The 12,538-nt window shown below is 39.3% G+C and overlaps 1 protein-coding gene across 1 annotated transcript; it reads left to right on the top strand.

Moving 5' to 3' along the window:
- The first annotated feature begins 2,473 nt into the window (after window positions 1–2,473).
- LOC112037083 (anthocyanidin 3-O-glucosyltransferase 7) lies at window positions 2,474–7,702 on the top strand. The gene is made up of 3 exons (XM_065772368.1): window positions 2,474–2,556; window positions 2,755–2,875; window positions 6,659–7,702. Exons 1-3 carry the CDS (start codon window positions 2,474–2,476, stop codon window positions 7,700–7,702), a joined length of 1,248 nt encoding a protein of 415 aa, XP_065628440.1.
- The last annotated feature ends 4,836 nt before the right edge of the window (window positions 7,703–12,538 follow it).

Raw genomic sequence — 12,538 nt, 5'->3', positions numbered from 1 at the left:
TTAATACTTGGTTCATTTATATATTGTTGATGTTATTCAGTTAATTCAGCACTTTTGTTTAAGTTTTGTACTCATGTTGCTTATGTAAGCTTTAAGGGTTTGATTATGCACACTTGTAGGCCTTTGTGGTTTGTGCCATGCTTTATGCAGCCTTTGTGTTTTGTTAAATCAATACTTCTAACCTAATACTATGCATTCATTTTTAAGTACTGTCACTCTTGTACCCGTGTAGGATTTTTCCTAGATGCACATACTTCATATATTGTGCATTGGTTAAGTGTTGGTCATTCAACTGATTTGCCTTGTGTTTGTCATCTTGAATGTCCAGATGTTCATTTCAAGTGTGAATGAGCATTGTGATCACTTGGTTATAGTGATTGCATGTTTTGGTCTTGCTATGGTTTATTGCTTTATTCCATTGTGCTTGATTGCATTGTGCTTGTTCCATTTGCTTTACAAGTTTTCTGCATACAATGAACTTATTGTGTTGTTTTGTTTTAGGAGTTACTTGTTCTTATCGTTCTAAAGCTCCATAGATTCTAGAATTAAGTGTGAGTGAGTTTTTCAATTGTTCCCAACTCACACGTTAAGTCTAGAGTTTGTTTTAGGGTTTTGTTACGAAATAGCCAAAGGGGGAGATTGTAAGGTTGAAATTTATCAACCATCTTGTTGGCTTTATTCCGTGCCAATTTTTGGTTGTAATTTAGCACTTAGTAACCTTGTATTTAGGTGGGATTATTGTAAGGGTAGTGTGTGAGAAGAGGTGAAGAAAAGCTCAAGTATGTGCAAGAAAGCAGGGTTTCGTGGCTAGGACTCGCGACTGACTCACAATTGACAAGCTGCCAATTGCAGGCACGTGAAATGCACACATGGGGAGCTGAAGGGTCGCGCCAGCTGTCGCACTACAGGACAAAAGTCCCAGGCTGGCCAGGCTGTTACGTCACGACTTGAACTCGCGACTTGGACAAACCGTGAGGTCAAGCTACCAATCAGCCCTGTTTGGTAAAAATTGTCTCTTCGCATTCCAAACACACGCCACTATATATAGACCCTTATATCCACTAAATTGAGAGAGTTTCTAGAGAGAATTTTGTGAGAGAAACCCTAGAGAAAAACAAGATTGCCTCATCCCCAATCTTTACCTTAGAGACTCTATAAATTCCTCTACTCTCTTCCTCTCCATTGTCACATCCTTGAGAGATCATTGACCAAATCTTTGTCTCGCCACACCTACGTCTGTGAGAATGTTCATTTGGTGCTAAGAGAAGCAGTTTGGAAGGAACCAATATACATTGGTTGATGCTATGGTCTAGTAGTGGAATCCGGGAAGCTAAAGAAGAAATAGGTTCGGCGTAACCTTATTGGAGCAAGAAGCTTAAAGGGCTTAGATACTTTGGTAGATTAGGCTTGGAGGGTTTTCTACTGTTCATGTATCCCAATTACATTTTTTACTGGATTATTTGACCGCTTGGAGGGCAGCAGAGAGGTTTTACGCCGAGGACTTCGATTTCCTTTTCAATAACACATCATGTGTTGTTCGTGTGTTTGCATCTTCCTTCCCATTATCTTTGCCTTATATTTACTGTTGTGGATGTGTTTATATTTGGCATAGATTAGTTATCAATTCTGTGATTGGCTTATGTTCATGTTCCGCACATTAATTGTTTGATTATAAGTTTGAATTGATATTTTATTATTTGGAGTGTAAACGTTCAAGGGTGTTTTAGACATATATTGAACTTTTAGGACTCTACTTGCTTAATACCTAGAGGAGACTAGAAAGGATTGTGCAATTTACTTCATCAGCAAGAAGATGCTGCCTTATGAAGAGAAGTATTCGCCACTTGAAAAGGCATGCATAGCACTTATTTGGGCAACCCGCAAACTCAGACATTATGTGCTTGCCTACAAGGTTTTGTTGATTGCAAGAATGGATCCTTCGAAATACTTAATGGAAAAGCCTATACAAGATGGGAAGACTGCTAAATGGGTATTACTTTTGTCAGAATTTGATATTAAGTATGTGACTCAGAAATCTGTGAAGGATAGAGCAATTGCTGATCATTTAATCCATTGTTCACCAGAAGAAGCTAAAGAGATCCAAGGAGACTTTTTGGATGAAGACATCATAGGGATTGAGGTAGAATCATGGAAGACGTACTTTGATAGAGCCACAAATCAAAATGAAAGTGGAATTGGAGTTTTCTTAATTTCTCCAAAAGGGACATGCATTCCATTTTCTGGCAGATTCAACTTTCCTGCCACCAACAATGCCACTGAATATAAAGCTTGCATCATAGGGCTATGAGCAACCCTAGGGCTTGAATTGGAGGTATATGGAGACTCAGCTTTGATAATCTCATAGATCCAAAATAAATGGAAGATCAAAGAAGAAATGCTGATGCATTATCATGAATGTCTTCAGAAGTGGGCATCAAAATTCAGCAAGGTTCAATAGCAATATGTGCCAAGGATGCAGAATCAAATTGCAGATGCTTTAGCAACCATGGCATCCATGATGGATAGGCCAAAAGAAGATAAAGCTAGACCGATAGTGTTAGAACAAAAAGAAGCACTAGCCTACTGCATGACAATAGAATAGGATGAGGGAAAGAATGGGGAAGGTGAATGGTATTCAAACATCCTACAATACCTCAAGGATGGAACATACCTGAACTCTGTAGACAAGAATGATCAATTAACCATTCGAAGGTTGTCTACTAATTACATTATTTGTGGTGAAAAGCTTTACAGAATATCATATGATGGAATTCATCTCCTTTGTGTAATCGCCAAGGAAGCACAACAAATAATTGAAGAAGTTCATGAGTCAAGCTATGGGCCACATATGAATGCACACATGCTATCAAGGAAGGTAATGAGACAAGGCTATTATTGGACAACTATGGAAGCCAACTGTGCGGCTTATGTTTGAAAATGCCATAAATGTCAAGTCCATGGAGATCTAAAGCACATGCCACCCATGCCACTACATACCATAACATCACCCTAGCCATTCTCTACACGGGGGATAGACATTATTGGGAAGATTCACCCAACAACATCCAATGGCCATGAATTCATACTCGTAGCCATCGATTACTTCACTAAATGGGTAGAAGCTACCTCATACAAGATTCCGAATTCAAAGAAAGTTGCTTAATTCATTCAGACCAATATTATCTGCAGATATGGGGTACCACATGAAATTATCTCTGACAATGGGCTGTATTTCAAGGGAGAAATAGAGAAGTTGCTATGACAATTCAATATTCAACACCAAAAGTCTTCACCTTATCGTCCTCAAACCAATGGAGCAGTTGATGCTGCTAATAAAAATATAGAGCGAATCTTGAAAAAGAGTATAAAAATTACAAAGATTGGCACCTACAATTGCCCTATGCACTTTGGAGGTATAGACCATCAATTCGATCTTCCACAGGAGCCACTCCTTATTCATTGGTGTATGGGATGGAAGCATTTCTTCCCATTTAGATGGGTATCCGTTCACTAAGGACAGTATTGGAAAGTGAAATCCCTAAACTAGATTGGTTGCAAAGTAGATATGACCTGCTATGCATGTTGGATTAGAAGAGACTCAAGGCCTTGTATCACATTCAAGGTTACCAAAGGAGACTTAGAAAAGCCTTTGACAAGAAAGTAAGACCTAGAGATTTGAAGACAAGAGATCTATTGCTGAAGGAGATTTGAGCCCCCATTTAGGAAACAAATGGGAAATTTAAGTAGAATTGGGCAGGTCCACATATCATCAAACAAATATACTCTGGGGAGTAGTAAGGATGATGGACCGTAGATGCAAACCCTTTTACTGAGCCGACTAATATGGATTAACTGAAGAAATACCACATCTAAGGTGGCAATCTAAGGAATGGCCACATCTGAAGTGGTTGTAGATTATGTCATTTTCTTTTCTAGGTTTGGTAAAACAAAAAAAGAAAAAGAAAAAGAGCTCGCTAGGCTGAAAACCTGAAAGGGCGGTCTAGGAAAAAATTAGAGCAATAAAAAAAAAAGAAAAAGAAAAGCGGTAGGTTGAAAACCCGAAAAGGCAACCTACGCAAAAGGAGAGTTAAAAAAAAAAAAAGTGAAAAAGCCTACTAGGTTGAAAACTTGAAAGGGCAGCCTAGGAAAAAGTTAAGGCATATAAAAAATAAATTAACTATGTGATGACTTGATCCTTCTACTGATGGGGTACGTAGGCAACCATGCATTGGTCCAGTCACAATTTCCCCAAACCACCATTTGCCCATTAAACAAAATTTTCCAAAACTCAACCATTCCATTAAACCATGTCATTACACAAAATTATTATAAAAAAAAAAAAAAAAAAAAAAAAAAAAAAAAAAAAATTTTTCCTTTTTTTTTTTTTGCTTTCACGCGTTTTAGGGACAAAACTTATTGTTCATGAGACAAAAAAACTGTTCATGCACTTTTTTGGTACTGTTTACGCACTGTTTATGGAACCCACAATCACTTTATTTAAAAAAAATATATTAAAAATGGGTCCCACGATACTATTTATACATTTAAAAATTATTTTACTACAGTATTTTAACAACAATCAAATTTTAGCAACAATAAATTATATCTAAATAAACCCTATTACAATAACAAAAGTGAAATTAATGTGTGCTCATCTATTTTTAAAAATATTTATGGAGAATTAAAAAATTTATCAAAAAAAAAGTGGATAATTTTTTTTAAAACTTTTAAAATAATTTAATTGTATACTTACACACGTCAGTAAAATCTAATTAAAAATCAGAGGCAGGAGTAGGTGAACGTCACATGAATTGGATTCCCAAGAGTAGGTATGCAACTCATGACTTTCGTACAATGAGCGTGTTGCTTCTATGACCACCAATTTTCGCGTCTCCTTTCCGAGTAACTATGGGTTTCTTCCTAGATTGTCAAAAGTATTTTCCGCTTTAGATTGTCGATCACATCTGAGTATCTGACAATATGTAACATCACACTAGTTGGTCATGATGTTTGTATAGGACAACTACTAATTTTGAGCTTCTTTCCTATAAAAGATAAGACTGAGAAGCAGAGCAAGTATCCCGTCCTGTCCCATACATAGAGCATCCACAGTAATAGAGGCAAAATTTTAGCTATTTAGCTACACAAAAAGTTACTTTATCTATTTTATTTACGCTCATGCTGCAGCAGTGGATCTATTTTAGCTTTTAACACAATAAAATAATATACACATCACAATAAAATAATATAATCACTACAATAAAATAATATATTCTACTACCCAAAAATAACAACCAAAGCCCCAAACATAACCACTCTACCTTCAGCCACAGCCACATCCACCACCACCACCACCAGCAGTCCACAGCAGAGAAAAAAAAACCTCAGAATCTCCCAAGCAAATGTCAAGAATGCATCGGAGATCAAGCAAGAGATTTTCTTTACCAGTCTCTGCCACGGCCACTTCTAAGCCTCTTTTGAAGTTCTGTGGCGAGACCTTAATGAAAAGTTCACAGCCTCAATAGGGTTTGGGGAAAGAACATGACCAGCAGGAACTCCATCGGCCACATTATAGGCTTTTATGTTGGCAAGATCTCGTCTGGTTTTGCTGTGGAGAAGATTGAATGGTTGGATTTTTGTGTGTTTAAGAATGAGAAGTGAACGTTTGGAGCAGCTTTTGCTAATTTGCGAAACAGAGTCAAGAGAGCAAGGCATGGCTGCCGAATGAGAATGCCAACACAGCCACATGTTTTCAGGAGAGCTTTTGGTCATCGGCATGATGGGTTAGACAGTTGAATCAAGTAGAGAGAGAGAGAGAGAGCGAGAGAGAGAGAGAGAGAGAGAGAGAGAGAGAGAGAGAGAGAGAGAGAGAGAGAGAGATGTTAGAGCATCCACAGCAGTGGTGCTATATAGGTATAATGCTTTTTTTAGCTCTCAACACAAAAAACACCACGCAGCAGAGGAGCTAAATCTAAAAATTTAGCTCCTCAGCTACAGTGCACATCTATCTTTAGATGTGCACTGTAGCTCACATCTAAAAAAAATATTTTTTATTACACTCTCTCTCTTCTCTCATTAAATATATATTTCTCATTCTCATTCTCTTCCCGGCTTCTCTTCGTTTTTCTTTCTTCCTCCACTTTCCTCATCGTCTCTCTTCTTCCTCCATTGCCAGCCGGTCTCACAGCCAGCCGCCAGCCTAGCTTCGACCCATCACCGGCGCCAACCCATCTCTCCGATCTCCCCACCTTTCCGCCAAAAAACCCATCTCGCCGATCTCCATCTCGCCGATCTCCCCACCTTTCCGCAAAAAACTCATCTCGCCGATCTCCCCACCGTTTCCCCAAAAAACCCATCTCGCCGATCAGACCCAAGCTTTGGATTTCGTGGTTTTCATTCGTCGATCCAAGCTCTGGGTTTCATCATTGAAGCCACCGCTTTCTTCCTCCGCCAATGCTTTTGGTTTTCCGTCGATCCAGCTTTGGGTGTTTTTTTTTTTTTTTTTTTTTTTTTTTTTTTTGCATTGCTTGAATTTGATTGCCGTGGTGTGGGTGTTGCTTGGTGGGTCGGGTGGGTGTGGCTTGGTTGATTTTTTTTTTTCTTTTGTTATGGGGTGTGGTGGTGGTGGTGGTGGTGGTTGTGGGTGTGGCTGATGTAGAGTGGGTTTGTTTTGTGTGCTGTGTTGGCGGTGGTTGTGCCGTTTTTGTGGTCTGTGGGGTTTTNTGTTCCATGGATCCCAATTTGGTTGCCTTTCCCTTGCTCTCTTTCGGCTCATGTTTATACTGACCTTATACGCCAACGTTTTGTCAGTAATAAAGTTAAAGATGCAACCTTGGAATTCATTCCAGGATTGTCTCAAATGCGTGTTTCGGACTTACCTGAGGAGGTCCTATCGGAGAAGTTGGAAGAGTCAACTTTCTCCCACATGCTGAGTCAAGTCGGGTTGGTGTTACCACGAGCTAGTGCTGTTGTGCTGAACTTTTATGAAGAACTAAACCCACCTCTTCTCAATCGTGATTTCAAAACGAAGTTTCGAAATGTGCTTAATGTGGGTCTTTTCACACTATCGCTGCCATCACAGTCGGATTCGGATTTAACAGGGTGCATATCTTGGTTAGATGGGCAGAAGGAAAGGTCGGTTGCGTATGTAAGCTTTGGAACTGTGGCTTCACCACCTCAAAATGAGTTAATAGCATTGGCTGAGGCACTGGAAGAGAGTGGAATTCCATTTCTGTGGTCTCTCAAGGACAACATAAAGAGCCTCTTGCCCAAAGGGTTTGTTGAGAGAACTGGAATGCAAGGGAAAATAGTGCCATGGACACCGCAGGTAAAAGTTCTAGCTCATTCTTCAATAGCTGTGTTTATGACTCACTGTGGTAGCAACTCTGTGTCGGAGAGTGTTGCATATGGTGTGCCACTGATCTGCAGGCCGTTCTTTGGTGATCATCAGATGACTGGAAGAATGGTAGAGGAAGTATGGGGGGTTGGTGTGAAAGTTGAGGGTGGAATTCTCACTAAAAGTGGATTGCTCAAGAGCTTGGAACTCATTTTGGGACATGAAAATGGGAAGGAGATGAGAGATAAGGCTCGAGCTCTCAAACATACAGTACAAGCGACTGCTAGCCCGAATGGCACTGCAGCGAAAGATTTCATTCATTTGGTGGAGCTAATATCAGACTATTTTATCTATTTTACTATATAATTTAATAATATATTTTATATATCGCATTATTTATATTTTCATGCAACTAATTAAAATAATATACACTGTCCAATAAAGTAAAAGAGAGAAAAAAAAAATATATATATATATATATATAATATTTTAAGTTTGCGAATCATGAATAGTAATCTTTAAATATAGGTACTTATTGTTCACAATTTGCAAAACGTTTTTAGATTTGCATACGAGTAAAACTATTTTTTAGTGTGTCAGTTGCTAAAATAGCTATTTAGAAGTTTTATACCCCTTAATGCTAATGCTTTTACAACTTGTATGGTACTTGGTTTTGTTGGTCTAATAAAAATTTCTCAGTTCACTTTTTGTAATTCAATTTATATTCATCAATCACAACTTGTCATATAAGCATAGTACTATTACAGAAAATTAGAGAGTGTGTGTGAGAAAAAAAGACTCTCTTAGTTTGATTATTTGATATTTGTGGGTTGTAATTTGAAATAGTAAGAGAGGTTTGTTGCCGCTTGGTTTTGTTCTACGGTTTGGTGATTTGTTCTCTCTTAGTTTGTTGCAACTTTTGGATTTGATTTGTGACTCTCTCTTTGAGTTGTGCACAATTCACATTTGGTATTTGGTATATGTATTTGGTATTTGTGAACCTTTAGTTCTTTGGTTTTGTAGTTGTAGAAGAGAGCTATTTGGGTGTATTTGTGATTTGGGTTTGTGAGAGTGCCTTGACACCAATTTGTATTATCCCAAATTTGATATAATGAAAGTTGTTTGTTGTTGCTCATGGATATAGGCTATTGCCGAATTACGTAAATTTTGGAGTTTTATGTCTATTTTTCATTTATATTAATTTTCTTCGTTCCTATTATTATTTTGGAGATCTTTCTCAAGTCTAAAATATTTCCACAATCAATCTTAGTAAATTCCAACTTTTGCTATTTTACAATAGCAACTTCTTTTGGAAACTTCAAAAAGGGCAGTATATCAAGTTAGAAACACTTGGACAACCTAGTTAACTACAAGGCTGTCCATTATGGGTTGAATCTTGAGTCACAGGTACAGTTAGCAAAATTTAAATCACATAAGTTATAGAGAAAAATCTATTACACACAATGTGATTTACATATATATTTTGCAAAAATATACTAAAAGCATTACTTTAAATTACAATTTTAGTGTATTTGAATCGTGAGTGTAAAACACACTATGTATAATAAATATTGCCCTAAATTATATATATATATATATATCGAGCCTATTCTTATCTAATATCTGCCGTGGGATTCAAGTACAAGAGACATCTCATTTGGCTTGATTCTTAATGATGTGTAAATCATTAGCCCTGTAGGTTCGTCCAGATAGAGTTGAATCCTTGTCAGAACCCCTGCAAATGTAGAACAAAGGGTCTCCTAAGATGGTCACCAGTGTGGTGCCTGCCACAACCTCTCTGATGCTAAAGTTAGCGCGTAGAAGCTTTTCATGAGAAGTAAGAAAGTTTTGAATATCAATATAAGAGAATATTAGGGTGAAAATTATGTACCTCATTTGCCTCTGATGAGTGTGTGTATATAGCTTCATAGTTTCTAGCCGTTGGGGTCTTAATTGTGGTTTTAGTGCTCTTCTTGTAATGCCTTAGGGCTTAATAATGCGAGTTTTGATGAGGCTCCAACGGTATGAGCTAGGTGGTAACTATCTGAGGTATTGAATCCTCTTATTAATGACTTGCCTACTTTCGTCCATGCTGTGTCTAGGTGGATGAATGTATTTAATGAGGTCGTCCAAGGAAAAAGGTCTCATCAGTCCCTTCAGCTGCGCCCCAGGTTCCGTGGTCGTTGTGGTGTGTCAGGATGATCATCAGAAGATGAAAGGTTTTTTGACTAGACATGGCTCTTGGGATTTTGTTCCACATTTAATGCGGAGTGGCGGCACCACACGCATCGTGGCCATGTGGCGTGCTTTGACCAGTGAAGTTAATGCCCCAATTGTGTGACTCACGGGTTTCTCGCTGAATTTCAATCTTTTGTGCCTAGTTTTTAAACTTCCTCTCTTTCCTCTTTCCCCTTCACTTTTTCCAACTCTCAATCATTGCTCTGTGCTTCTTCTTCTCCAATCTATTCTTGCGATTTTCTTCAAGCTTTTTGCATTTTGTGGTTGAGCTTTTGCATTCTGAGGTTGCTTCCTTTGAGCTATGTCTATCTTTTTCCTTTTCCTTCGCTTTTCTATGGCATAGATAGATTGTGCTTGGTTTCTAATTTATTTTTTGGGGGCTTTTAGGATAATCTTCTCTCTTCCTTAGTTTTCTAGTTTTCCATGGTTAGTAGCATTGAAGTTAGAATAGCTTGCCCCTCACTTTCATTCCTTTTTGCGCGTTTGGGGGCTTCTTTAGGTGTTTCCCATTCCTTTCTCCCTTTAGTTGAAAATTTTGTCTTTGAGGGTAGTAGTTTAAGCGTTGCGTTAGCTGATTTGGTCCCCTTGCTTTGTCAATCAATTGATTGGTTCAAGGGTATAGTGAGTGAGTGAGGAGCAATGTCTAAGGTGAGATCGAGTGAGCTTGAGACCGGGTTGTCGTCTAGTGATGACCATGCGGAGGTGGAGGGAGACACCGCAATCTTCGTCCCTTGGGAGGTTAGGGCTTTCCATGCTATTGGGGAGGTGTGTAGTCTGGATGATGAGACGCTCTCCAGGTTCAGGGATAGGTTCCAATTTCTTGATAGGGTTAGGGTTCATCTTTCTCATGAGGAGGAACGAGCTTGTCACTTTTCACCTGGTGAAGTATGCTTCTACAAGGCTGCTTTCCTGAGTAGGCTTAGATTCCCCATCCACCCTTTTACCATAGAGCCTCTAGGCCATTTCGACATTGCTCCTGGGTAACTTATGCCCAATTCGTGGAGGATAGTGGTCAGTTGTATGGAGATATGGCTGGCTACTACTGAAGAGGATATGATTAAGGTGGACGAGCTTGTTTATTTGTATCATCTAAAGGAGTCCAAGGAACATGGGTACTACAAACTGGTGCCTTGGGAGAGGAGGACTAGTATCGTCAGAGACCTGCCCTTGTCATTTAGACATTAGAAGTCATGCTTCTTTTTTGTGTCCGAGGATGAATGGGAGACTCCTTCCAGCAAGTTGTGGGGTGATCTCCCTTGGCTGCTCCGTCGGTGGAGAACCCCGACTCTAGGTGCGTTGTTATTTCTGCCAGTCTTTTGTCCTTCATTCTTTCTTGTACATTCTGTCATTACTAATTCTTCTGTTAGTTGTCTTGTGCAGTTAAGAGATAACCTAAACTTAAGAGCAGGTATAAGCAATGTGTTGAGGCTGCTATTGAATACACAAAGTCAATTGATGACTTCGATGATTTGGTCGATCCTCATACTTTGGCTTTGTACTGCCTTGGTCCGAAGCCTTTTGCTTACGTACCTGCGCACTATTGAGAGAGAAGAGAAGAAAAGTAAGTACTTTATTTAGTTCGTCATTGGCTCTATTTTTTTTTTTTTTTTTTTTAACAAGCGTTTTCTTTTCACAGGAATGATGACTAAATTTAATCAGGACATGTATGCAAAGATAAGGTCAAAGAAGAACAAGCCTCTGTCCAATCTCGGGAAGAGGACAGTGCGAGTTATGGAAAAGGGGGTCTCCATCGCTCCAGCTACCCCCGGCACTGAGATGACAGGGATAGCCTCTCCAGCTACCTCAGTTGAAGAGATTACTCCTATTCAGAAGAAGCCACATGTGGCTAATAAAGGGAAGGAGAAAGTTGATTCTCATTTGTCCAGTGTTTGGGACAATGCTGGTCTCGCATTGTCGAGGGCACAAGAGATCTTTACTGCCAAGGACCTCAAAGTTTTATCTGGCGCACCTTCCGACGAAGTTGTGGGTCGTCATATCCACAAGCTCGTCCAGGTATTGTACTTGTGCAATTTTACCCTTTTCTTTTTCTTCGTCTTGCATCGTCTTGAAAACTTTACTTTTCTTTTCAAGTACTGGGGGAGAGCATTCGTATCACTTTGGAGTACCTTACTCAGGAGGCAAAGGTCGTGTTTGCGATGTCCAAGATGGAGGCTCTGGAGGCAGAGAACTCCAAACTAAAGAAGGACTTGATCGTTGCTATGGACGAGGCCAACACCATCAAGGAAAAGGCTAAGATCCTGTCCGATGATTTGAGGGTAGAGAAACAACTGACTCTAGAGAAGGACAAGCAACTTTTGGCCACGAGAGAAAAAATCAAGACGATTGTTGCGAAGTCCATGGAAGCCTTCCAGTTGACAGAGGAGTACAACACCATCCTCTTTAGCTGGTACTTCAAAGGTTTTGAGCTCCTGAGGTGGTATCTCACCAAGCATCCCATCGGAGTGGACTTAGAGAATCTAGACCTTGAAGAGGTGGACAAAGAAATGGCAGCTGATGAAACCTCCCAGTCCACAGCTCTTAAGGGTGATGCTCCTGGGAACGCTCCTTCACCTTTGACTAGTGATGATGCAGCTGCTGAACCTATCTTGCTTCATGTTTGCCCCCTTTTTTCTTGTGATCTTTTGTTTTGGGTGCCCGGTGTGCTTTGGGCTTTTTAATTCTACTTTTAGAACAATGTTTTCATTCTAGTTTGAGAATAATTTTTTCTTGCCCAATGTTTATGGGCTTTTAATTATAATGATGACACAGTGCTGGTTGCCCATTGTCTTTGGGCCTTTATTTATATTTATAATTCTATACTTACTTGTTTACATTCTTGTCTTTGCGCGATCATTGCCTGCTTTGTTCCTTTAGTTATTTCTTCTTCATCAGTAACTTGTATTGTTGTCACTTAGTTAAAATTTTTGTTGAGGCTTACGCTCATTGAAGGGGTATTGCCCCATT

This window comes from Quercus suber, unplaced genomic scaffold, assembly GCF_002906115.3.
Source record: "Quercus suber isolate HL8 unplaced genomic scaffold, Cork oak 2.0 scaffold_57, whole genome shotgun sequence".
In the NCBI taxonomy this organism is placed as follows: domain Eukaryota; kingdom Viridiplantae; phylum Streptophyta; class Magnoliopsida; order Fagales; family Fagaceae; genus Quercus; species Quercus suber.
This window is presented reverse-complemented; position numbering and strand designations above follow the sequence as displayed.